General features: G+C 40.8%; 1 protein-coding gene across 2 annotated transcripts in view; it reads left to right on the forward strand.

Annotated features, from left to right (window-relative positions):
- The window catches only part of frmd6 (FERM domain containing 6), a 125249-nt gene that overhangs the window by 64108 nt on the left and 34902 nt on the right, over positions 1-26239 (forward strand). For both annotated transcript variants that reach the window (XM_073039836.1, XM_073039835.1), the window contains 6 exons: positions 2866-2945; positions 5997-6073; positions 8822-9008; positions 17443-17598; positions 20228-20293; positions 22233-22301. In XM_073039836.1, coding sequence (XP_072895937.1) covers positions 2866-2945; positions 5997-6073; positions 8822-9008; positions 17443-17598; positions 20228-20293; positions 22233-22301 — 635 coding nt within the window. The remainder of the gene's footprint in view (positions 1-2865; positions 2946-5996; positions 6074-8821; positions 9009-17442; positions 17599-20227; positions 20294-22232; positions 22302-26239) is intronic.

Consider the following 26239-nt stretch of genomic DNA (forward strand, 5'->3'; position numbering starts at 1 on the left):
TGCCTAGTTGATTGACATCCCATACACTGACCTAAGCATTAATTTCTTCCATCATAACTACAAAGTACACTTTACTCTGACGCCATCTCCCAAGCTCAACTGCCAAGAACGTGGTGAGTAATGCATGCAAGTGAACACTGCTGTTGCCCCTTGAGTTGCTTATGGCTACTGGTCTAAATCATTCACCTCCTTTCCCGACGGAATTGTTGGAGTAACCTTTTCAGAATGTTGGATGACCTTTTATTTTTCCCCAGTTCGTGGTGACTTGCCCTTATTCTTTGAGAGTATGATTATAACCGCAGACTGATTATGATTGTCGGGCGGACACTAGTTTTATAACTTTGAAAATGCAGTATGATAAGGCTTGGTTACTTTAATTTAATAATATTGGTAATAAACTAGTAGAGAAGGGCAATTTGCTTGGAGAAAATTACATGGTGACAACTGTCCATAGGGACAGTTTCCTTTTTAAAAACGTAAACAAGAGAATTTGCATTGATAATAGCGTTATGACAAATAGTGCCAGAAATATGAGCATGACAAGTAGAATTTTGTTGTTGAAACTGTTATATTATACGATATTTAAGTTACTGAGTTGATAGGTATAAAATACATGGGAGCCTGTAGAGCAGTGTTTGTAATGTACCTGAGGTAAGTCAGCCAATGAGCCTACCAACATCACATAGCATTGTGCTTGGCCTAAAGACACAAACGGGCGAGTCTAATCCTTGAGCATTAAACTGAAGAAGCTTGCTAGTAAGGCAGCTATCAGATGCCATTGGATTTCTGTAATCTTTGTGAGAAGAAATTGAGTGGACCATATACTGTGGGCAAGGGGTGGAACTGGTTTAGAGCTGGTAATCAAGGAGCATCTCTACTCCCCAGACCTCTACAGGAACTAGGTAGCTTGTAACTTCTCCTCCTTCACAGCTTCCGAAGAACCTTGGGTGCAGAGGGCTTGGTATGATTCACTTTGAAAAGATACCCTAACGGAGGGAACTGCTGAGGGCACCAAACTGATGAGTCTCATTATTTCAGCAGTGTGTCGGGGAAAAAAGAACATCATTTTCTGCTTTGATGTCTCTGCATAAATACAGATTGTGAGAATAGTTCAATCACAGAATTATATATTACAATGACCATGTTATTTGACTTTACATGGCATTGCCTGTGTGGAAAGTTGTTGTGCTCTGAGGCGATCAAATTTAATTGATTTAAATGGTTTACACTCTGACCTCCCTTTGTATGACGATGAAAGCACTGCACAGTGCTGACAGCCTTGTCACTGTCTTATTGCCAATGATTCAAATTTTCCTGAAATTAAATTGTTTTGTTGAATTCTGAGATTAAAAGATAAAGTATGAGTTTATGATTAGTGTGTAGTGATATGATGGATCTTAAAGTTCTTTGTGTAGCAATTCGCAGCTGCAGTGTGTGGGGGGGTGTACATCAATAACTTTGCAGAGTTTAACATTATAATTAACTAACTTTGAGTTTACTGAAAGATGTTTTTTCCATTGACATGTTGTGCAACATTTTTTGTAAAATTACCTCTTTTCCAAATCATGAGACGTCCTGTTATCTTCTGGCCAAATATTGCCCGACAGATTAACCTCCAATGCTGTGTTGAGAGCAAGACCTCTCACAGAAAGCTCAGAATTGTGAATGCGTGCTACTCTGGAGTATTTAAAAAACCAGTTATTATTTCAATATGATGAGATTGCTTAGACCAAGGGAAAGCGAAATTACTTCGTCAACCAAACTATTGAAAATCTGAAGTACTACATTCTCTGCAACATCTGCATGATCTCTTAATCATCTCAAATGTGGGTGTTATTCTGCTGGCTACTAGGACTTCAGCAACCAAGCTTCTGACCTCTGAAGTTCCTGGCATCAATTTGCCTTTCTCCTTGTAAAATCAATGCATCTTTGACAGAAACATTATCTCTGTTTCAACTTCCACAGGTACTGCCTCACCTTGTGAGTGTTTTCAGCACAAAACTATGTTAATTAATAATGATTTGATATTGAAGACTCTCCAATCTTGTATTATAATCACATTTATTTGAGGTATTGTGATAGTGCAAAGGGGGAATTTCCCATCATTCCAAATAAGATGCGATAGTTCTTAGAAAAATCCTTAATAATGGAAGAAAACTTGTAGATTGAGGATATTTCTATGACTATAGTAAATATAAGCTTATGAATGGTGGAAGCTGGGCTTTGATATATTAATTTTTGAAATGCTCTGTTCATTTTAAAGAAAATAACGATGCCATCCCGGTGAATTCAGAATCTCAATACAGTCCGATGTTAATATCAGACCCACCTTGCCAGCAAAGGTTAAAGTTTGACATTAACTAGCAATTGGAAATGGAACTCATTTTATTATTGTCGTGCACTGAAGTATAGTGAAAAGCTTGTCTTCCTTACTGAACACACAGATCAAATATTGCACAGTGCGTTGAGGTAATACAAGGTAAAGCAATAGTATAATGCAGAATAAAGTGCAGCAGGTACAGAGAAAGTGCAGTGCAGGAAGACAGTAATGTGCAGTGAGGCAGATTGTGAGGCCAAGAATCCACTTATCATAGTAGGGAACCATTCAACAGTGGGGTGAGAAGCTTGCCATGGATCATCTGAGGTGGGTAGGGACTTTTATTATGCTGGCTGCTTTGGTGAATCAATGAGCAGTGTGGATAGAGTCCATGGAGGGGAGGCTGGTTTCTATGATGTGCTGAGCTGTGCCCAAAGCTCTCTGCAGTTTCTTGCAGTCATGGACAAAGCAGTTGCAATTGTGTTTTTATGTTGTTTGACATTCCACGATTGGGGTTGATGTTTCTTTATTTTATCTCCCCAACATAGATAATGAACACGTTTATATGGAGCTGATGCAGAAACTCTACAAATATTGTCCAAAGGAATGGAAGAAGGAAGTAAGCAAAGTGAGTTACCCTGCTTTCACTCCAGCCCACAATCTTTCTTTGGCCTGGAAATGTTTTTATTTTGCTTGGAGTAATAGGTGACCGGATATGCATTACAAAACATAATTGTTGAAGGTGTTTGCAAATAACAGGAAGAGGAAGTTTGAGTGGTTTGTGAATAGTAACTGACATGAAAATTACCATAGATGCCTTTCATTACACAGGCTGAATTAGAGTTAACATGGTTACTGTATGCTTATGATAGTAAAGTGCATGCAATTGATGCATTCATAGAACTTTTAATTGTCTAATTCAGGTGTGACACTTTTAGAATGAACCAGGTTCAGTTTCTTATACAAGGAGGAGGAAAGGGGTCATGAGGGATTTCAATATGCAGGGAGATTGGGAAAATCAGGTTGGTGCTGGATCCCAAGAGAAGGATTACGTGGAATGCCCATGAGGTGGCTTTTTACAGCAGCTTGTGGTCAAGCCCACCAGGGAAAAGGCAATTCTGGATTGTGTGTTGTGTAATGAACCAGATTTGATTAGGGAGCTTAAGGTAAAGGAACCCTTAGGAAGTAATGATAATAATAATTCACCTGACAGTTTGAGAGGGAGAAGCTGAAATTGGATGCATTGGTATTACAGTTGAGTAAAGGTAACTACATAGGCATGAGAGAGCAGCTGGCCAAAATTGATTGCAGTGAGACACTAGCAGGTATGACAGCAGATGGAGTTTCTGGAGGTCCATCCCCAAGAAAAAGGCTGACAAGGGAAACTAAAGATAGGATAAAAGAAAATGAGAGGGCATACAATAAAGGAAAAATAAAGTGGAAAGTTAGAGGGTTGTAAAGTTTTTAAAAACCAACAGAAGGCAACTAAAAAAAACAAAAGGAGAGCTATGATTAAATATGAAGGTATGCTAGCCAGTAATAGGATACCAGAACTTGTTTCAGATATATAAAGGGTAAAAGGGAGACATTGAACCACTGGAAAATGATGCTGAAGAGATTGTAATAAAGAACAAAGAAATAGCAGAAAAACTAAGTAGGTGTTTAGCATCAGTCTTCACTATGGATGACACCAGCAGCATGCCAGAAGTTTGAGAATGTCGGGAGCAGAAGTGAGTGTAGTCGCTATTACTAAACAGAAAGTGCTTGGGAAGCTGAAAGGTCTGAAGGTAGGTAAGTTACCTGGATCAGATGGACTACACCCTTGTGTTCTGAAAGAGGAAGCTGAAGAGATTGTGGAGGACTGGAACATTGCAAATGCCTCTCCACTCTCTAGGAAGGGAGGGAGACACAAACAGGAAATTATAGTCCGATAGCTTGACTTCAGTGCTTGGCAAGGTATTGGAGCCCTTTATTAAGAATCAGGTTTAGGCATACTTGAGGCACACAATAAAATAGGCCAAAGTCAGCTTGCTTTCCTTAAGGAGAAGTCTTGCCTGACTAGTCTGTTGAATTTTTTTTAAGGAGATAACAGATAAGATAAACAAAGGAGAGTCAGCGGATGTTGTTTCCTTGAAAGGCCTTTAACAAGGTGCCACACATGAGGCTGTTAAACAAGCTAAAAGCCCAGTTCATTATAAGAAAGATACTAGTATGGACAGAAGCTAGACTGACTGGCAAGAGACAAAGAGTCAGAATAAATGGGGCCTTGTTGGCTGCTGGTGAATAGTGATGTTCTACAGGATTGGGACCACTTCTTTTCATGTTATATCTCCATGAGTCATTTGATGGAATTGATGGCTTTGTGGTCAAGTTTGTGAACGATACAAAGATAGGTGGAGGGGCAGGCAGCATTGAGGAAGCAGGGAGTCTGCAGAAGCACTTTGACAGATTAGGAGAGGGGGCAAAGATGCGGCAGATGGAATACAGTGCCAGGAATGCACAGTCAACCACTTTGGTAGAAGGAATAAAAGTGTAGAATATTTTCTAAGTGGAGGGTGAATTCGGAAATTAGAGATGCAAAGGACCTTGGGGAGTCCTAGTGCTGGGTTTGCCAAAGGTTAACTTCTAGGTTGGGATAGTAGTAAGGAAAGCAAATGCAATGTTAGCATTTATTTCAAGAGGAGTAAAATATAAAAGCAAGATTTTAATGAGCATTAACGTAGCTTTGGTCAGGTCACATTTGGAATACAATGAGCAATTTTGGGCCCCATATTTTAAAAAAATGATGTGCTGGCATTAGAGGAGGTTTATGAGAATGTTCCCAGTAATGGAAGGGTTAATGTTTGAGGAGCGTTTGATGGCTCTGGGACTGAACTCGCTGAGGTTTAGAAGAAGGAAGGGGATCTCACTGAAACCTAGTGAATATTTAAAGATCTAGATAGAGTGGATGTGGAGAAGATTTTTACTGTAGTGAGAGATTCCAGGATTACGTGGCGGAGCTTCAGAATAAAAGGACTACCTTCAGAACAGAAGTGAGGAGGATTTTCTTTAGCCAGTGGGTGGTGAACCTGTGGAATTTGCTGTCAGACATCTGTGGAGATCAGGTCATTGGGTATCTTTAAGATAGAAGTTGATAGGTTCTTAACTAATAAGGGCACCAAAGGTTATGGGGAGAAGGCGGAAAATGGGTTTGCGATGGAAAATAAATCTGCCAAGGTTGAATGGTAGAGAAGCCTCAGTGGGCTGTGGCCTAATTCTGTCCTGTGTCATGTGCAAAGGACACACATAGACACCCTGGTGATGGTAATATATGTTATGTTGAGAAAGCACAAAGCTGCTGCAAAAAAACAAATACCAGCCTGTCTGCATCTGAACATTCACTATGTGCAGTCTATAATATGTGAGCTGAATGAACTCCAGTTCCAGGAATTCAGATCAGATGGAATTGGACCTCAAAGTGAGTTAGCACCACAGTAGATGTCGGTTTACTCTACCAACTGACGTAGTTCATCAACTAATGTAGGATGTGGAAATTTATTTTAGTTAACTTGGCATGAGAAAATGAGTTTTCTTTGTTTATTTTGATTTCATGCATAAGGGTATGGAGGGCAGACAATATGAAACTCTGTGGAAAATCTGAACTCCTGTTGTCAGATTAATATTTCTTTCCTTTCTGCAGGGCATTGACCAGTTTGGTCCACCAATGATTATTCACTTCAGGGTACAGTACTACGTGGAGAATGGGAGATTAATTGGGTGAGACTAAAGTGATTGAAGATTTTTTTTTTAAGCATTAGCTAAGATGATAAGCCAATAATAGTGTTTAAGGATGCACATATTAGTAAAGTGGTTTTGATTAAATTAGTGTCCATAAATATACAGTAATTAAATTGTTACAGCGTGTGCACAGATGTTCTCAATGCTTCAGTGAACTTGCTTTTGTCTTTCACTCAGGCTGAAGTCAATCTATTTTATCATTTGCATTTGTTTAGCTTTTTTTTGCATTATTGCTTTAAGCTGTACAATTCACAAAGTGCATGAGGAATCAGAGAAATGATAGAAAAGAGTTCTGTCTCTTTGTGTAATATTAGAATCAAGTTTATTATCACTGACTTGTGTTGTGAAATCTGATATTTTTTGGCAGGAGTACAGTGTGACAAAACATTACTGTAAGTTACAAAATTAATAGTGCAGAAGATGAATGATGTGGTGGTGCTCGTGGACCTTTCAGTAATCTGATGGTAGAGAGCAGGAAACAATTGTTAAAACTTTTAAGTGTGGGTCTTTAAGCTCCTGTCCCTCCTTCCCAGTGGTAGAAATGAGACGAGAATAGTGAGGGCCCTTAATGATTGACGCTGTTTTCGTAAGGCAGTTTCTGAGGATGCCCTTGATGGAGGCTTGTGCCAGTGGTGGAGCTGGCTGAGCATACGACCGTCTGCAGTCTCTTTCGATCCTGAACATTGCAGCCTCCGCACCAGGCAGTAATGCAGCCAGTCCAAATGCTCTCCACGGCACACACGTCCTAAGCCTTTCATCAATCGACTCGTTAACGTATATATCAGTGCCTCCCCTAATACACATCTTCACAATAACGCTTCTAAAAGGGAAAACTTGACAAAAACGCCTTATCAGGCATTAGGAAGCAGGAGCAGGGACTCCAACCCATCGGCCCTGCTCTGCCACTCACCAAAAATCATGGCTGATCATTTACCTCAGCCCCATTTTCCAATGCTCTGCTGCATTATAGGTTTCTGCATTTTGTCCACATCTGATGTTCAGCCACGTTTTACAGCTTGGCTTATTGGTAGAGTATCCCAGATAGGTGCATGTTGAGTATAAAGCCAATCCTTAACAAAGAAATAATGCAAGTCCACAGCTAAGTATTCCTTGAGTCTGAAAAGAGAGCTATCATGTGCAAATTAGAGGTTTAATGGTATATATTTGGCTGAAAAAATAGTCCTCCGCCTGTTGTGTATTGGAGGTGTAACAACACTTGTCTCTCCAACCAGCATTTCAAATCATACTCTCTCCACTACTGTTACGTTTTGACGGCTGCCTGCATCATCCATAGAATACACTGTGGTTGCTTGCAAATGTTGCTCCGATAACACCTCTTAAATACTCTGACCTTTAGCAATGAAGAACTCAGGAAATTTAGCATACCTCTAGGTTCAGCTCCATTATACTGAGTTCAAAACCTCAAAATCTTCCCAAAAATTTCAGCGTTAAAGTAATTTTAAGCTCATGCCTGCAGCAGGTCAAGGAATTCTCTCCATAAGACCATAAAGCATACAGTAGGAGCAGCCCATAGCATCTGCTCTGCCATACCATCATGGCTGATTTATGATCTCTCTCAAACCCATTCTCCTGCCTTCTCTGTAACCTTTGCTCTGACTAATCAAGAACCTGTCAAACTCCTCTTTAAATATACTCAACGACTTGGCCTCCACAGCTGTCCATGGCAATGAATTGCACAGATTCACCACCCTCTGGCTAAAGAAATTCCTCCTCATCTCTATTCTAAAGAGCCGCACCTCTATTCTGAGGCTGTGCCCTCTGGTCCCACTATAAGATGCATCCTCTCCACATCTAGTTTAGCTAGGCCTTTCAATATTCGATAAGTTTCAGTGAGATCCCCCTCATTCTTCTAAACTCCAGCGAGTACAGGCCCAGAGCCATCAAATGCTCCTCATACATTAACACTTTCATTCCTGTAATCATTCTCCTCCGGACCATAATCTCTTGGGGAGGGTTGGGGGGGGGGGGAGGTGAAAGCAGTGAGGGATGAGGAAAAACATTGGCCTCGGTAGTGATGCTCACATCCCGTAAAATAATAAAGCAAAACATTGAGCTCAAATTTATTGTTAAAGAATTAGCAGTGGAGGAATTATCTAAAGGAATTTGAGATGTTTGATGGTAAAGCTAACTCTGAGTCAGGGTTCCAAGGGAGATGTTGGAGAGGGTTGTTGCATTGGAAGAGGGAAGGAGTAATGGAAACATTTAACTACAGGAATGTGTTGGGGAGTGTGAGCCAAAGCAAGGCAGCAGTAGCAGTGTGATGAGAGTGTGGAGTGTGACCCGAGACTACGTGAGCTGACACAAATGGAAGATGGAGTAAGAATCTTCAGGTGCAGAGGTACAAAGGGATTTCTGAGCTTCTCAGGTGCTGATGGGATGAGACCTAAGTAAAGATATGTGGGTAATAAAATGAAAATGGATGTACTGTTCAGTGAGTGGGTCAGGTATTCAGCCCTGATTTAATCATCACATTCAGTTGTGTAAACTTGAGATGTAGCTAAGACTAAGATTAAATTAGTGACATTGGACATTAGGGACCCTGTGACCACATAATCAAACTCCAGTCTCCCCAGTGTTTATCTGAAAGAGCTCACCAACACTCCTAAAAAGAAAGAGGGAGTGAAATGTTCAGAAGTGGCAAAAATATAAACGTCATAATGTAGTTATTTTGGCTTTCATCCTAATCTGCTATATTTCTATTTCCAGTGACAGAACAGCGAGATATTATTATTACTGGCATTTACGGAAACAGGTTCTTCAATCCCAGTGCATACTGCATGAAGAGGCCTACTTTTTACTTGCTGCTTACGCATTACAAGCAGACCTTGGCAACTACAAAAGGCACAAACATTATGGAAAATACTTTGAGCCAGAAGCTTACTTTCCTTCTTGGGTATGAACTTCAATTTTTTTTTCTCTTTATAAATAAAGATGTGAGCCAAACTCCAGTGTAAACTTGGAAGCTCTAGCTGGGGTAAGCTTACGAATTTGGAACATAAACAAGATTCTTCACTTTGAAACCTCTTAAGTTTCATTCAAAATCCCCTTGAAATTTGGAGAAGGTTTCAATAATCTTGTAACTGAATGCAGGTTACTGAATGATATTTCTGGGCTAAATTTCACCATTTACGTCCTGGAGTAGGATCTTCAGAGACTGAAAGAAATTATGGATTTGGGCTTTTCCTGATTTGGGAAAACTGGAAAATAAAACATATGGGGCTTATAAAGAGGATGATATTTTCTCAATTCATTCAGTAACTTGAGGAACTGACTATCAGTTGCTCAGGAGCCACCAGTGTCTCTTCCCTAGTTGTGGATTTGTTTGATGTGAGTTGGAAATAGTAAAAAAGTATCTCATATTATTGACCTTGTGATTATTCTATAGAAAGGTCAAGTTTATGTGTGTTTTTGAGTTAAGTGAGGGATTTTTGCATTTTATTGTGTTGGATTACTAGAAGCAATTCTTGAGTTTTAGGCTACAGTGACCTAATCTGGTCAAATGAATTGCAAATGGTTGATTGAGGCCTGTCCTGCTGTGGAATGTGGACAGAGCATTAACCTTATGTTGCCTACTAAATATTATGTTTCCGGTGGTTCTACACAGAACATCCAAATTATTAAGATATATCACAAACAAGAAGGGTCCTAGCATCAGTCCCTGTGGTGCACCAATGCCTGCAGACCTCCAGTCAACAAAGCATCAATCCACCATTACCCTCAGCCTCCTATCAACATGCCCTTGTTTGGATTCAATTTGTCAGCTCACCTTGGATCTCATGTGCTGTAACGTGGAAAGTGACTGCCTGAATGGAGTTTGTATGTTCTCCCAGTGACTGCGTGGGTTTCCTCCCACATTCCAAAGACATACGGTTAGGGTTAGTAAGTTGTAGGCAGCACTGGACTCGTGGTAATATTTGAGGGCTGCCCAGCACAATCCGTGCTGATTTGATGCATTGATACATTTCACTGTGTTTCAATGTACGTGTGAGAAATAAAGCTAGTCTTTGACCTTCTGGACCTGCCCGCCATTCAGGACCTTGTCAGTTGCCATACTGCCCTCTATTTAGATAACACCTACCACCCTGCTTTCATCAATCTTCATTACCAGCTCAGAAAAGCTCAATGTTGTTAGTGAGATGGGTTTCTCCCTACACAATACCATGCTAACTTTCTCTAATCAGCCCCTGTCTTTCAAAGGTACTATCCCTCAGAATTTTCTCCAGCATTTCCCTACCACTGACATAAGGTTCACAGGCCTTATGTTACCTGGCTTATCCATGCTGCACTTCTTAAATAATGGTATCAGCTACCCTCTGCACTTCTGGCACTTCACCTATGGCTAACAAAGTTTCAAAAATCTCTCTGTCGAGTCCTCAACTACTTCCCCTCTTGTTTGCCATTGCATCCTGAGATGGGTCTCACCTGGCTTTGGGGATTTAACAACCCTTACAAATTCAATGATATTTAACATGTCCCCATTTATAATACTGACCTTCTCCAAAGGATCAACACACTCCTCCCTGAACTCACTACAGAATACAGATTCAAAATATTCAATTTGGACCTCACCCATGTTGCCTGGTTCAATCATAGATTAAAATTAGGTCCCTAAAGACATCTGCTCTTTCCTTGACTACCCTCTTGTACCTGATATTACAGAATATCTTGAGATTCTCCTTAATCTACTAATCATGGATATGTTGTGGCACCTTTCTACCCTTTTTGTGAAGGCTACTCACTTTTAGAAGCCTACACACTCTGTATTCCTCAACAGACCCCTTTGATCCCATTTGCCATGTTTCCTTTATTTTCCTCATTAAAGCCTTTTATATTCTTTGTCGTCTGAGGTTTCCTAATCCAACAGATCTTCACCAAATGTACTGGCCCTGTACTCTTAATAACTTTCTTTTTAATATACTCTCACTTGTCAGCTGTTGTTTTACCCAAGGTATCTGCTCCCTATCTACTCTCATCAGGTCCTCTCTAATGCCATTGATATCAGCTTTTCCATAATTCATACATGAATTTGAGGATCAACCATTTCCCTTTCCAAAACTACCTTGAAACAATGGTCACGGTTCTGAGTGCTTTCCCACTGAGATTTACACAAGTACCCAGTTTCATTTTCCAGGACAAGATCAAAATGTCCCCCTCTAATACCATTATCAACATATTGTCTTTACAAACTCTTGATCGCAATTTAAAAGTTAAAATCTCCCACTGCTATAACCTTGTTGAACTGTATGTTTCTGCAATTTGTTTACATACTTGTTCATCTAGTTCCCAATGACTATGTTGAGCTTTCGAGCCAAGACCCTTCATCAGGACTTTCAATGACCTTATGGGTCCAGTGAATGGATCACAAAGTGCCATGCTGTGTCATCAGCACCACTAGCCCCGGCCACAGCCCAATTCCGGTTCACTAAGGAACAAGAGTGATCACTTGGGATTCATACTTGGTCCTGTTCCACACTGCTGCGTAGACAACAACCACATCCTCCCCTTGTACACACTGCCAGCCAGTCAAGCTCAGCAGACCCACTGCCCGAGGATGTTAGATGCCAGCAACCGATAAGCTTCCTCTGTACTGCAGGGGAGGATGTGCACAATAGCAGAAAGAAAAACAAACTGCTGGGGAGCTCTGGGTCAGGCAGAATCAACGGAGGAAAAGGATAGTTGATGTTTCTGGAGAAGAGCCTGCATCAGCCCTTCAGTGATTTGTGCTTCTTTTGCAAATCATGCCGACTGTAGATTCCTGTGTCTCCGTGGGCACAATGGAGGCGGCAGCAATTAAGCAGAGGGTCAAGAATCCTAAGAGAAGCTTAGTGGCTCAGGATGTGGCCGTTGGTAGGCTGGAAATATTCATTGTGACTATCCTTGTGTCGCACCTTCCCTTCACGCTGCATTCTTCTCTAATTTATGATGTACAAATCATGTGAATGTGTGCATATGGCTCCCCTGTCCCATCTCTGGACAACTGCATTCATATATAGGTCGACCTTCACTAATCCGACCACCTGTAATCCGTTCCATCGATAATCCGGCACTGATTTCAAATTTTCCGTTCAACTGTAATTTCAAATTTCCTGGGCCACCGTACCAATCTGCTGCACACTGTTTTGGTTGCGCTAGATCTGTTCACATGTTGGCGCGCTCTTGTAAGCACAGGCAGGCGATTCCTGCCTGTTTTCCTGCATTTATTCATATCATTTGCATGAGGCGCGGCCGCCTGGCACCTGCCCGTCTCACCCACTAGCGGCGGGGGAGCTGGCGCGTACTGGGCCGGTCCGCCTTCTTGCCCGCCTGCCGGCAGTCGCACACTGCCCTCCGGCGTCACCCAGCCGGCGCTCTGTTCTCTTCTGCCTACGACCTCAGATCAGATGTGGCGACCCGCTGAATTTAAGCATATTACTAAGCAGAGGAAAAGAAACTAACAACGATTCCCTCAGTAACTGCGAGTGAAGAGGGAAGAGCCCAGCGCCGAATCCCCGGCCGCCTGGCAGTCGCGTGAAATGTGGCGTATAGAAGACCTCCTTTCTCCGACTTCTGCTTCTGCTCACCAAGATGTGCTGCCATCATCATCAACAGTTTTTGAAGACACTGTTGTGCCAGTTTCAGCACTGGTTCCTGATGCTTCACTCATTTTTCAAGATGAAGATGTTGATGATCCCGACAACCCCACACTTACAGACAAGTAACTTTGCCTGAAGGTATATTAAACGTCTCACTTTAGAAGCGGAACTGTTCTGTATAAGTTAATTCCTGTACATTTACCTGTACCCTTTATTTTATCTGTGCCTGTACAGTATATTATTTTATTAGAATTTCACTTGCTACTCATTTAATATTTCTGTTTCATTATTATCTAACTTGTGCTGATTTACATGATATATTAAAGTATTATGAGGTGGTTATCTATTGCGTAATGTGATCCTTCTTTAATTCGGCATTTTCACTAATCCGGCACTCCTCAGGTCCCAATGGTGCTGGAGTATAGAAGGTCGACCTGTATTTATTTCAGACCCCCTAGAAGCTTAGCCTGGTCAGTGCAGGACAGCTTACTGGTGGCCAGCACAGGGCATCCTGCGTAGAAAGGCATTATCTTTATGGAAGTCAAATCCATTCAAAGATTCATGATCCCAATCATGATGTCCTGTGTGATGGCTGATGTTGCTGTCTCGCAAGTAGCTGCCGCCCAGTGTCTCAGTGCCCAGCCAGAAATCTGGACCAGCTGTCGTGTGATTACAGAGTTAAAGTAGGTTTACTATTATCCAGTGGCTTACTAGATCCAGTGATTCAGACCTGAAGCTGGTCAAGGCCATTCTCCAAGCCCACTTACTCTCTTCTGCGTGAAGGAAGCATGGACAAGCAAAAGCCAATGTCAGCTGAATGGCACTCGGGATGAATTAATGTTTACAGAGTCATAGAAAAGTACCGTATAGCACAGAAACATTGGCCCAACTTGACTGTGCTGAACCATTTAAACTGCCTACTCCCATCAATCTGGAACAGTCCCATAGCCCTCCATACCTCTACCATCCACGTACCTTTCCAACCTTCTCTTAAACATTGAAATCAAGCTCGCATTTTGCACCACTTGTGCTGGCAGCTCATTCCACACTCTCACAACCCTCTGAGTGAAGAAGTTTCTCTTCATGTTCCCTTTATGTTTTTCACCTTTCACTCTTAACCCATGACCTCTGGTTATAGTCCCACCCAACCTCAGTGGAAAAAGCCTGCTTGCATTTACCCTTTCTATACCCCTGATAATGTTGTATACCTCAATCAAATCTCCTCCCAATATTCTACATTCTAAGGAATAAAGTCGTAACCTATTCGATCTTCCTTTATAACTCTGGTCCTCCAGTCGTGGTAACATCCTTGTAAATTTTATCTGTACTCTTCCAACCTTATTTAATAGGTTCAGTAGGTAGATTTAATGTCTGAGAAATGTATACAATATATATCCCGAAATTCTTTTTCTTCGCAAACATCCATGAAAACAGAGGAGTGCCCCAAAGAATGAATGGAAGTTCAATGTTAGAACCCTGAAGCCCCCTCCCAACTCCCCCCTCCCACGCATTACATCTTTATATCTTTTAGTGACACTTTTTTGAAGAGTTCAAATGTATAATATGATGGTGAGGACAAAGCAAAAGTCATTGTCAATCAACTAAGAACTACAGTGATTCCTTGATGTACTTTCTTGGACAGGGTGAACACGAGGGGTCTGTCTAGGGTACTGCTTCTATATTCCCTTTCCTCCATTTCAGTTTCCTAGTCCTTTTTGGCCTCCTGTACTTCCTTCTCAGCTGCTGACTGTGTAGGTGGTGAGAGGGAAGCAAGATTATGCAGCAGGCCCATCCTTTGCCAAGTAGAGCAGAGAAGCTAGACAGTAGAAACAGTTTCCAAGCACCAGCTGCCTGGTAAAGTCATTCCTTGGCATGTGCAGATATCCCTTGTTGATCAATAGCCATTGCTTTGGTTTGCTATAATAACTAACGCAGTTGGTTCTAACTATTATTAACGGTAAACCGAGAAAGATTTTGGTGCATAGACTGGGGAAAAAAGTACCTGAACACAGAAACCACTAAATAATAGGGGTCTGATGCAGCTGTATAATTATCAGTATCTGGAAGGTTTATAAATGATGTTTTGTGTTACTATATATTGAATCGTGCATAAGTTATTTGAAAGACCTGCAGAATAAATCACATATAACTTTGTTTTGTACATAAATATGAGCTTAGTTGTTTGTGTATGTGGAATTTGTAATTGTGATCTCACAGAAATTACAGATTATACTTGTAAAACACTTTATCCTCATTGGTGCCAAGTACTGTCCATTCACTCACCTCTCGACCAACTATTCCCAACCCCCCATTTTAACACCCCCTTACTCCCCACCTTCTCCCACCTCATCCCCACAAACACTCATTGACTGCCTCAGTGATCCCCCTCCCCCCAAATGGTCCTAGTTTTTGGCCCGCTCAATAATGCTAGTTAGCGAAATGCTGGATAATAGTTTTTAATTTAATTATGAAACTCGGGGACTTTAGGCTAACAAGCTTGCAATTTTGACTATTTTATGAAAGTTTTGTCTGAAAGTGCTGATCCAAATAACAAATTAATGTATTTGAAGCAAATTAACTTAATGGTGGGTGTAAGATGGGTGTTCCAGAGTAGAAACAAAATGAAGCAGGAATTGGGGAGAGCTAAAGTTGCATAATGAAAATATCTCTAAGTATCAGGCCATTAGTCTACAGGCCTGAAGTGTATTCTGATATGATTCCAATACTTGTTCGTTTCATCTCAGTTTCTCTCTCAGCTTCTGCGCTCTGAGGAGGCACAGTTTTATAGCTGCTAGAGCACCAGAACTCTGGGTTCAATACTGGGTGCTTACCATGTGGAGTTTGCACTTTCTCTTAGAGACTGCATGGGTTTCCCCTCGGTTCAGCAGTTTCCTCGCACATCCCAAAGTCATGTCGGTTGGTAGGTTAATGTGGCTGCTCTAGATCGCTTCTTGCACGTAGGGAAGTCATAGAATCCAGGGAAAATTAAAACGGGATTAGTGTAGGAGTAGTATAAATGGGTAGTTGATGGTCACTGTGAATTTGGTAAACTGAAGGACCTCTTTCTGTGCTGTATACCTCTAAAGAATAAGTCAAGCGATAAATTCTAAGTAGATAGATAGATACTTTATTCATCCCCATGGGGAAATTCAACTTTTTTTTTCCAATGTCCCATACACTTGTTGTAGCAAAACTAATTACATACAATACTTAACTCAGTAAAAAAATATGATATGCATCTAAATCACTATCTCAAAAAGCATTAATAATAGCTTTTAAAAAGTTCTTAAGTCCTGGCTGTAGAATTGTAAAGCCTAATGGCATTGGGGAGTATTGACCTCTTCATCCTGTCTGAGGAGCATTGCATCGATAGTAACCTGTCGCTGAAACTGCTTCTCTGTCTCTGGATGGTGCTATGTAGAGGATGTTCAGAGTTATCCATAATTGACCGTAGCCTACTCAGCGCCCTTCGCTCAGCTACCGATGTTAAACTCTCCAGTACTTTGCCCACGACAGAGCCCGCCTTCCTTACCAGCTTATTAAGACGTGAGGCGTCCCTCTTCTTAATGCTTCCTCCCCAACACGCCACCACAAAGAAGAGGGCGCTCTCCACAACTGACCTATAGAACATCTTCAGCATCTCACTACAGACATTGAATGACGCCAACCTTCTTAGGAAGTACAGTCGACTCTGTGCCTTCCTGCACAAGGCATCTGTGTTGGCAGTCCAGTCTAGCTTCTCGTCTAACTGTACTCCCAGATACTTGTAGGTCTTAACCTGCTCCACACATTCTCCATTAATGATCACTGGCTCCATATGAGGCCTAGATCTCCTAAAGTCCACCACCATCTCCTTGGTCTTGGTGATATTGAGACGCAGGTAGTTTGAGTTGCACCATATCACAAAGTCCTGTATCAGTTTCCTATACTCCTCCTCCTGTAAAATGTAATTCCTCCATGCTTATATCTCCTTACCCATTTTTGAACTTTGTTTTTCATTCAAAGGGTGCTGAACATGATCTAACTCATCTTGGGTGCTGAAGTTGGGTTGAGAAGTAATGAAATTCGAGAATCATTGCACAGAATAGGGGGGGACCAATTGTTTCTAAGCATTTTGCTATTTGTTTGCCATTTCTCCAGAGCACTGCTTCTTACTACATTGAAATAAGTGAAGATAAAGAAATCGAGATGTTGTGCATTGCATAGGAACTGAAAATACTGCTCCGATGTCACCTTCAGATTGGATATGCACATTGATGTAATCTGTATTGAAGTTAACATTAACCTTGAGTATCATTTTAGTAAAATGTGATTTATTTCTATAGATGTAAAATGCATTCAAGGTTACAATTTACTTTGGATATTATATTCTCCCTTGAACAGCAAATCTTTGTCAAACTATTCATGGCCTAACAGGCTCTGGTGTCTATTGTCACTCGTAAATTGGAACATATGTCAGCTAAAATATTGAGCATGGGATGCATGAGAAGTACATTAATTCAACTCCTGACTGCAATGAGTCTGCATTCTGGATTTTGTACACTCAACACACACTATATAGTGTAGAGTTTCTTGACTGTGAAAATGCATCTAATAATACAGAGAGACATCTACTGAGCAAATATTGAGAGGCTTTCACCCTTTATGATTTATGTGAAAAGTGCATGGATGTCTTCTGGTTGTGGCAATTTAATTTTATGGAATATTAAGTAATAAGCTGCAAATGAAGGCTCGCTCTAAAACTCACTCTTACAGGTGGTTACCAAGCGAGGCAAGGAGTATATTTTGAAACACATTCCAAATATGCACAAGGACCAGTATGCACTTACAGCCTCAGAAGCACATCTCAAATACGTCAAAGAGGCTGTCCAGCTGGATGATGTGGCTGTTCATTATTACAGACTGTATAAGGTAAGGGCTAGAATGTGTATATACTACAGCTTCAGCTCAGACAGAATGCTCTGAATTTTTATTGAAAGCACTGACTGAAAGAATTTTCTATTTACTGAGATTTCTTTTTGTCTGACTGCTTTCATAACCTGGGAAGGTTGCCAGTGACCAGGTTAGTGGAATGGTTACTTGCAGCCATCTTGGCATGGTCAACTATAGTTTGGGGAAATCGACCTAGGAAAATGTTGAAGCCACGCATGATATTTTAGAGAGGAAAGAACTGCCAGAGCTCTGGTTCGAATGTGTTTAATGACCTTGTAACAAGTGTTTGAGGGTTGGGGCTGGTTAGTTGGGTTTTCAGGCAGAAGGTAAAGGCTCAGGGAGGGAGCACCATTACTGCAAACCCTAATCACATGATCAAGAAGAGTCAGCTCACATCTGTAGTCCATGGCTTTCTTCTTGTTTGTTTTTTGCATGCCAAATTAGCAGTGAATGTACAGCATGGTTACTGTACGAACAGAAGACATTTGGCAACACTAATCAGCTCCTTCAGACCGTGGTTTACCTATCACCATGTCAATCTTTATTCTCACCATTCAGTCCATTAGTTCTGAGTGAAGTGCATGAGAAAAATGTTCCTGGCCCATGGCTTTGACTGAAAGAAGTAAAATAACCATGGGGCTCTTCCGTGACCCTTGCACATTTTTGAAATGCTTAAGGACAGATTAATTTTCAGTAACATAATTTCAGTGTTTGGTTCAGTACCAGAATGATTTCTGCGATGGCAGTTTTATCCAATGAGAATTTAGGCTGGAGTTCTCTGTTTTCAGAAGTATGAAATGTGATTTCATTGGGATGTGCAAAATTCTTAAAGTTTGACAGCGCAGATGCAAATTATGTGTTTTTCTTGGTGTGGTGTCTGAACCAGGGCCACAGTTTCAAAGCAAGGGATCAGCTGCAATGGGCACAGATGAGAAGAAATGTCTTCACCTGGTGGATAGAGAGTCTTTGGAATTCTGTACCTGAGGCTTACTCACCAGGTACATTCAGGACAGAGGTAGATCGATTTGTAGATATTCTGGATGGTGGCTTTGGATTATCAAGAGCTGTAACACTCACTGCAGGATACTTGGCCTCTGATCTACTGTTGTGACTATGTGGGTGGTTCATCTGAGTCTATGGTCAATGGTTATTCCCTATAACCACTGGGAATGGTTGATGGGAACTCAATAATACTAATGGCAAGGGTCGGTGGTTGGACTTCCTTGTGTTGGAGATGTAGTTGTCTGGCACTTTTGTGATGTGTGACTTGCATTTATTGGATCATGTCCAATTATTGTCTAGATGTTCCTTAAGGTAGGAACTTTTTTTCCCTTATCAAATAAGCACTATGGTTTGTTCTGAGTTCACGAGGTGTTTTTGGAGGTTATTGAAGCTTGTATGGCCATTATTGTATATCTATATTTCTGAGCTTAAGAAGAAAGGGAGAGGTTGGTTTGGTCTTGAGGAACAAGAAATGATAACCAGGGTCGGGATGTTCAACCACCTCAACTCTCTTCCCTTTGCAAGGTATAACTCCAACTGTTGGAGTACTTTCCATCTGATGTTCATTGACTTTTCCCAGGGCTCTTGGAGCCACGCCTAGTCATGTACTTCTTTACTGGTGTGGGAAAGTCACTCTCTCCTTGCCTCAGAATTTGGGTATTAGGTTCATGAATTTGCAGCCATTTCCAGAAAAGATTTGCTGTAAATTAAGTTGGTCACGGGCTTGTTTCTGTGAATGCTGCTGTCATTGTTAATCCACTCGCACATTTGTAAATTAATGTCACAACAAGCCTCTGACAGTTACTGGGACTACCAGCCGCTGTGTTACGACTCTCAGGATGACAGCATTGGTAACTTGGTCACTGGCTCTCCACCAGTTCCCCTGTAATTTCCTGTTAACACACTCCATGGCACTCCCTGTGGGGAAATATTATAGCCCATAATTTGAATCTTACAAGCACAGCTAGTCATGAGGACAACCTCAAGCATCTGTGTTCTCCACTGAAAGATACATGGATGTTTGAAAATGGAGGACTATGTAGGATGGAAGGGTTAGACTGATCATAGAGTATAGTAGGTTAAAAGATTGGCACAACATCATGAGCCGAGGGGCCTGTACTGTTCAATGAAACTCTCCTGATAAGCGCATGTCATGTTCCAGCCATTGGAACAGCACTGTGTAAGGACCTAAGGTAGTATGTTGCATTGTATTACACCACGCACAGCAATCAGGGTGATTCTGCCCGGATCAGCTCACACCAATAACACTGCCTGCACTGACTGGCAACTGGGCCTTGGTTATTCATGCAACAAGTTTAAATGAATGGCCATTGATCAAAATATGTTGCCTGAGCTGGTGTTTTGTCATAGCTCATGACTCTTGTGTGGCAGAATAGGAGACATCTGAAACGTATTAGGAAATATGGTAGAGGCGCGTGTTCATTTGAATTAGCATTATTAGAAGGTATTGTCGCAATGTTTGTCCACTTTAGCTTTTAGCTGCGCCAAGAGACAATGAAACACCCATTTCACTGTTATAATAACTCTGAACTTTGCAGCACAGGAATGTAACCTGATTTTACTTGTGTGTTTTTTTTATGTTCAGGATAAAAGAGAGATTGAGGCCTCACTGATGCTGGGCTTGACTCTTCAAGGACTTCAGATATTTCAGGTGAGACTCAAAACAGTTCTATGCAAACCCAACTCACTCGCAGTCTTTTGTTGTTGGTAATCACGATCTCAACCATCGTGTCTAGAAAGAGTACTGTGCAAGTGGCGAAATAGTTCAGTTACTTTGCCATGTGCTGCTTTGTAAGGGGCTGATCATTCTAGCAGCTTAAAAACTCAGCTGTGTAGTTCATCTTTGTGTACACCATGTGGTTGAATGAAACGCAAATCAATCACACAACGCAATCAGCACTTCCATCCACACATCACAGTGAGTCTGTCTGTGTGCTGTTCCTGCTAATGGACATTGCTGTCTGTGTATCCTAAGATCAGTTGTTCTGCAATGTATATCTGATATTGTTGATGCAACTTTGAGCACAAATACATATTGTAGACCATACCAGGAAAAGCAGGCCTTAAAGGGGAAATGGAGGTGTGTAAAAGGGGAAGTCCTCAGCCGGGCAGTAATCATTCAGTGCAAGTTGGCATTACCTGTGGCACCAGAGTTTATAGGTGGTTAGTGTACACTACTATAAGAAAGAAGCTCTTGTCCTCATTTTCTCATGATTGATTAACTGGAAAAGTTACACAGAAGAAACCTCAAAGTTTAGTTTTAATAAACAGCGTTAATGTATAGTAACTGCCTTGTTGCTATATTTCACTATATTCGCAGCAGCGAGGGGGAGGGTCTCTACATGTTAACATTGTTTATTGGCTCACGATGAGCATACTTCCAAACATTAGGTCTATTTTATAAAGCAGTAACCGGTGCATTTTAAATGATCTACAAAGGCTAGTTCATTGGGTAGAAGAATGACTTCAGTTTATCACAAACATGATTTCATACTATCAGAAACAAAGCAAGCTGCATTAATTAGGTTTAGATCTAACTCAGAATGATGGAGAAAACCCTATCAAAATTTTATGAGCTGAAAAAACACACAGACACACGCTTTATATTTCTATATATATTTTGTTGGAACCAGCTTTTAATTTTTTGTGTTATAGTCTAAAGGTTAATAATCATCAGTTTGGTAAAAGGTGTGTGTAACTTGTGTATGGTGAATTTTTAATACTTTCATTTCCTCTTAACTGAATGAGAGAGACAATTTGTCTGTTATACCTTTTACCTTGATTATATTTCATAGCCTTTTTTATTCTTTCCTTTTGCCTTATGTTATTTTACTTGGAATTAACAAATTCAGCTGAATTTCATTGAAATTGCTTCCACTTTCTGTTGTGAGGATGAGGCTCTGCCAATATCAGTAAAGGGAAGCGTCTCAAAGTCAGTCTGCAGAAATGCCTCGGGTCTGGATATCACGGTTTATTAAAAAAAAAACTTGAGCACGTGCCCAATTGGCAGCAAGGTGATCCAAGCACTGAAATTGGTCATTGGCACAGTCCATCTGGCTGTAAAAAAAAAACCCTCTAAAGTTAACAGATCTATATTGTTCACAAAGTAGGTAGTTTTGATTGTGAAAGACAGAATTGGCTTTGGACTATTATAAGTTTTTCCCCCTGTGTGATTCAGCAAAAGGAAGGGGAATGCTGACATGGAGTATAATTGCATGGTAATCACTGTAATTTTTGTTCCGGAGTACTACTGTACCATATCCTAAAATAGAATGTGATTGCAACGCTCCATTTTTATTTTCTGAGCAACCCAAAGTAACTAGAAACATCTTTCAGCTGTCTGTGGTTTATTCTCACATGTTTGCAGAATTCAGTCACTGGGATTCAAGTTGATTTCCATTTAGTAAAACGATTTGGACTAGGAAAATGGATTGACACAGTAACCTGCAGTATATTGACTCTAGTATGGCTTTAAACAATAACCAGGACTACACCCAGTACTCTTTAATTTTTTATGCTCTGTGCTAACAAAGGAGGGCCCAGAATGAGGAAAACTGAGTATATTTCTCATACCATTTAATCTTTTCCAGGTTGTGGGTGAATCTAAACAGTTGTTGTATGATTTTCCTTGGACCAATGTTGGCAAGCTTGTATTTGTGGTAAGTCAGGAAATTTTTGTAGCAATCTTTCCTTCCAACTAACTTTTATGAGCAAGGGAATCTGTTTCCTCCCATTAATGTTTAACTGACACTGTGGAAATCCAGGTCTTGAAGGGGGACCAGAAATCAGACCTGTAATACAGAAACAATGCTTTAGTATAGTTTGCTGTTTATGGTCTTGCATGAGAAATCTGACATAGAGGAAAAATACAATCTTTATTATCTAGATTCCAGGATAAGGAAACATCGATAATAATAATAATTTGTAAACACAACAAAATTATTTTACTGCTGTTTTAACTTCATGGAATGAGATTGGATTGTTGTTGAGATGAGTGCATGTAAAGGAGCCTCTCGTTTACTCACAATAAATTGAGTGTAACTTTGCCATCTCCTCCATGTTAAATCACACCAGTGAATTGGATTTTCACACTCCCACCCTCACACATCGGAAAACCTTTTGTGTAATAGTCAACACTTGCACTTTTTGTATCACTCTCGAACTTGCCTTTTACAAGTACACAATTGATGCATGCCTTTCACTGTATGTAAGAATGCTGGTAAGAGATTTTTGTATGCATAAATATGCAATAGCTAGGTAAAATGAAATCAGTTTCTAAAAACTCTAGCAAATGTGCACAACCTTGAATCGAACATGAATGATGCATTATGACTTTCAGTTTAATTTTGTGGCAAAACTATTTGCTTGAACACTTCTGTACCTTACATTCTGAATAATTATAGCCTGGTGAAACTTCATTTGTGAGAACACTGAAATACGACAAAACTCATGTCATCTGCTCTCTTTATTGAGAGATACAGGCTCTTCTGGACACCTCCCAATTACACCCATGTGACCAATTAACCTACTACCCCATATACCTTTGAAACGTGGGAGGAAACTGGAGCACCCGGAGGAAACCTACACAGTCACAAAGGGAGCATACAAACTCCTTAGAAATGGTGACAGGAACTGAACCTGGGTCGCTGGCTTTGTAATGGCATTCTGCCAACCCTGTTCCCACACTACTTTTAAACACACTAGGGCTTTATTCCAAAATCCTTTTTTGAAGTCACTGAGGCCTCTGCTTCTTTCAAATACATCAGGACCCAGTTTTCACATCCTTGCAAACATACAGGGGCCATCTTCTAACACCCCCTTTAAGCATAATGGCGTAATAATAGGAGTAAAAATCCTGAATATCTGCCATTCAGGGTGCAAAATTATTAGTCTTAATGTAAATGTAGTTGCCTTGTAGACAAATTAATTCAAAATACATTGATTTATTTCAGTGATACAGCACAGAGTAGGCCGCTTCAGTCCTTCAAGCCCCAACAAACCCCATTAACCCTAACCTAATCACGGGACAAGTCACAATGACTAATTATCCTACCCAGTACACCTTTGGACTGTGGGAGGAAACCGGAGCACTGGGGAAATCCCAGGCATTCCACGGGAGGGCATATAGAGACTTCTCGCAGAATGGCACCAGAGTTGAACTCGGGAACACCCCAAATTACAATAGTATCTCACTAAACGCTGCGCTACCATAGAGTTTATGTATACTCTAACATAACCTTAGTGGTGACATTCCATCAAACCACAAATGATTTAACTAATTTGCCCAGCTGGCAGGTTTCTAGCAGAGAAAATCATCGTCAGATAGCTGCCAATAAAAACACAACCATGAAGATTTAAATACCTGCGTGACACAGTGATTTGAGAAAATTACTGTTCATCTCCACACATCTGCATAACTGTGCTGCCAAGTTTTTATTCCCACAGTCTGAAAAATAATTCACCTTGCATTCAAAATGTTAAGTGCTAAAGATCTGTTCCAGAGCTAGCCAGTCCTCTTAAAATATTTCATGTTAGTTACAACATTGCAAATATTCCAAACTGTGGAATGTTTCCACGGTAACACCCACAAACCACTGAGGGAATTCAACAGGTCACGCAGCATCTATAGAAAGGAATGAAGAGTCAATGTTTTGGGGCAAGACACTTCATCAGTTCTGTGATTACCTTCATTTCAAAGATATGGCCTGTTCTCAAAAATCCAGGTAAATCCAATCTGACCAATTACTGCCCCATTAATCAACTCTCAACCATCAAAACAGTGATGGAAGTAACATTGACAACGCTGCTTAATAGAACTCAGCTTTACCTTGCTCTTTTTTTTGGCTCCATCGTGGGCCAAGCACGCAGGATCACATTACAGCTTTGATCTGAGCTTTGTTAAATTAGGGTGATTTTAAAAAAAAAATGACTGACTGCCATGTTTCCAAGGCATCCCTTTGCTGAGTGTAAAATTAAAGGCCCAAAGTAAAATGGAAGTCAAAGGAAATTGGGTTAAGCTATTCACCTGTCCAAACTGTACACAGCCCCAGCATCTTGTCATGGTTGTGCAAGTCCAATGACATTGCAGGAGTTCCTCAGTGCAACCATGTTAATCTCTTCACCAGTGATTGTCCCTCCGTTGGAAGTAATATTGCTTGTTAATCATTATGATCAGTTCTATTGATAATAAGAGAGTCCCTTTGTGTAGCAGAGTCTGGACAATATTCAGGCATGGGCAGATAACTGGAAGTAATTTTTATGCTACATTGTGTCTGACAATGGCTTTCTCCAATTATGGCAGATCTAGCAACTCCTCTTGACATTGTCTAAGGCTTCACTAACAACATTCTGGAAAGTTATCATTAATTAAAAGCTAAATTGGACCAGCCACATAAATGCTGTGACTACAAGAGCAAGCAAGATTCTAAATATGCAGCAGAATTGATTCAGACTATTTCTGTAAATCTTTTCACCATCTTGAAGGCACAAAGCAAATCTCTATTGAAATACTCTCCCCTTGCCCATAGCAGTGCTGGTTTCGCAACATTCAGGGTATCTGATATCATCAAAGATAAAGCCTTTTGTTTGACTGGCACTCCATTCACCACCCTACACCTTTATGCCCTCCATTGCTACTGCACTGTGTCTCCAACGTGTACCAACTATAAGATGCAGCTTAGCAAGAATTCTTCACCAGTTCCTCCATGATGTAGAAGAGGAAGGCCAGCAAGTGACCTTACATCAGTATGTTTCCTGAGAGCCATGGCATGGAAATACATCTCCCTTACTCTACTGTCTAATTCCTGGAATTTTCTATATAGCAGTGCTGAGGGAGAACCTTTAGCGATTTTTAAAAGTGATTTGTAAGGGACAACAAATGCTGGTGATGTGCTCATCCTCTGAATGTTGAATATTCATCATGCTGAATACATTGGACTATTAGGTGTCAAAAGGCTGAAAAATAGCAGAAGTTGACCTTCGAGAGGAAGAGATGGTCAATTTCTCAGGCTGAGAACCTTATCTTGGGCCAGAACTTTGACTTGTTTATTCCTTTCCATAGAGGCTGCCTGACCTGCAAGTTCCTCCTGCATTTTGTGTGTGTTGCAACAAATTCCCAGCACCTGCAGGCTCCTGTGTTTAGGAGTTGTCTGCTTTTGGCTGGTTATTTCATTTTTAATGTTTTCTTACAGCGAAGAAGGGGGCCAATCCTCCCAACCAATTTACTTTAGCTCTTGCAATGTTCCCATTCCCCCACGATTTATTCTCCCTCATGTTCCCATCAACTACCCTCCCATTTTCTTGCCGCCCATCAACTCAAGGTGCAAGTCACAGCAATCGATTAATGTGTCAACTCTTCTTTGGCACGTGGGAGCATACTACCTAAAGGAAATCTATGTAGTCATCGGAAGAACGTAGCCATTTAGAAAAATAGAGGGCTATGGGTAACCCTAGGTAATTTCTAAGGTAAAGACATGTTCGGCACAGCTCTGTAGGCCGAAGGGCCTGTATTATGCTGTAGGTTTTCTATGTTTTTATATCTCCAAATGTGCTGGGCCCACACAGGTTGTATCAGAGGTCAGGACTGAAGGTGGACCAT

This window comes from Hemitrygon akajei, chromosome 3 (assembly GCF_048418815.1).
Source record: "Hemitrygon akajei chromosome 3, sHemAka1.3, whole genome shotgun sequence".
In the NCBI taxonomy this organism is placed as follows: Eukaryota; Metazoa; Chordata; class Chondrichthyes; order Myliobatiformes; family Dasyatidae; genus Hemitrygon; species Hemitrygon akajei.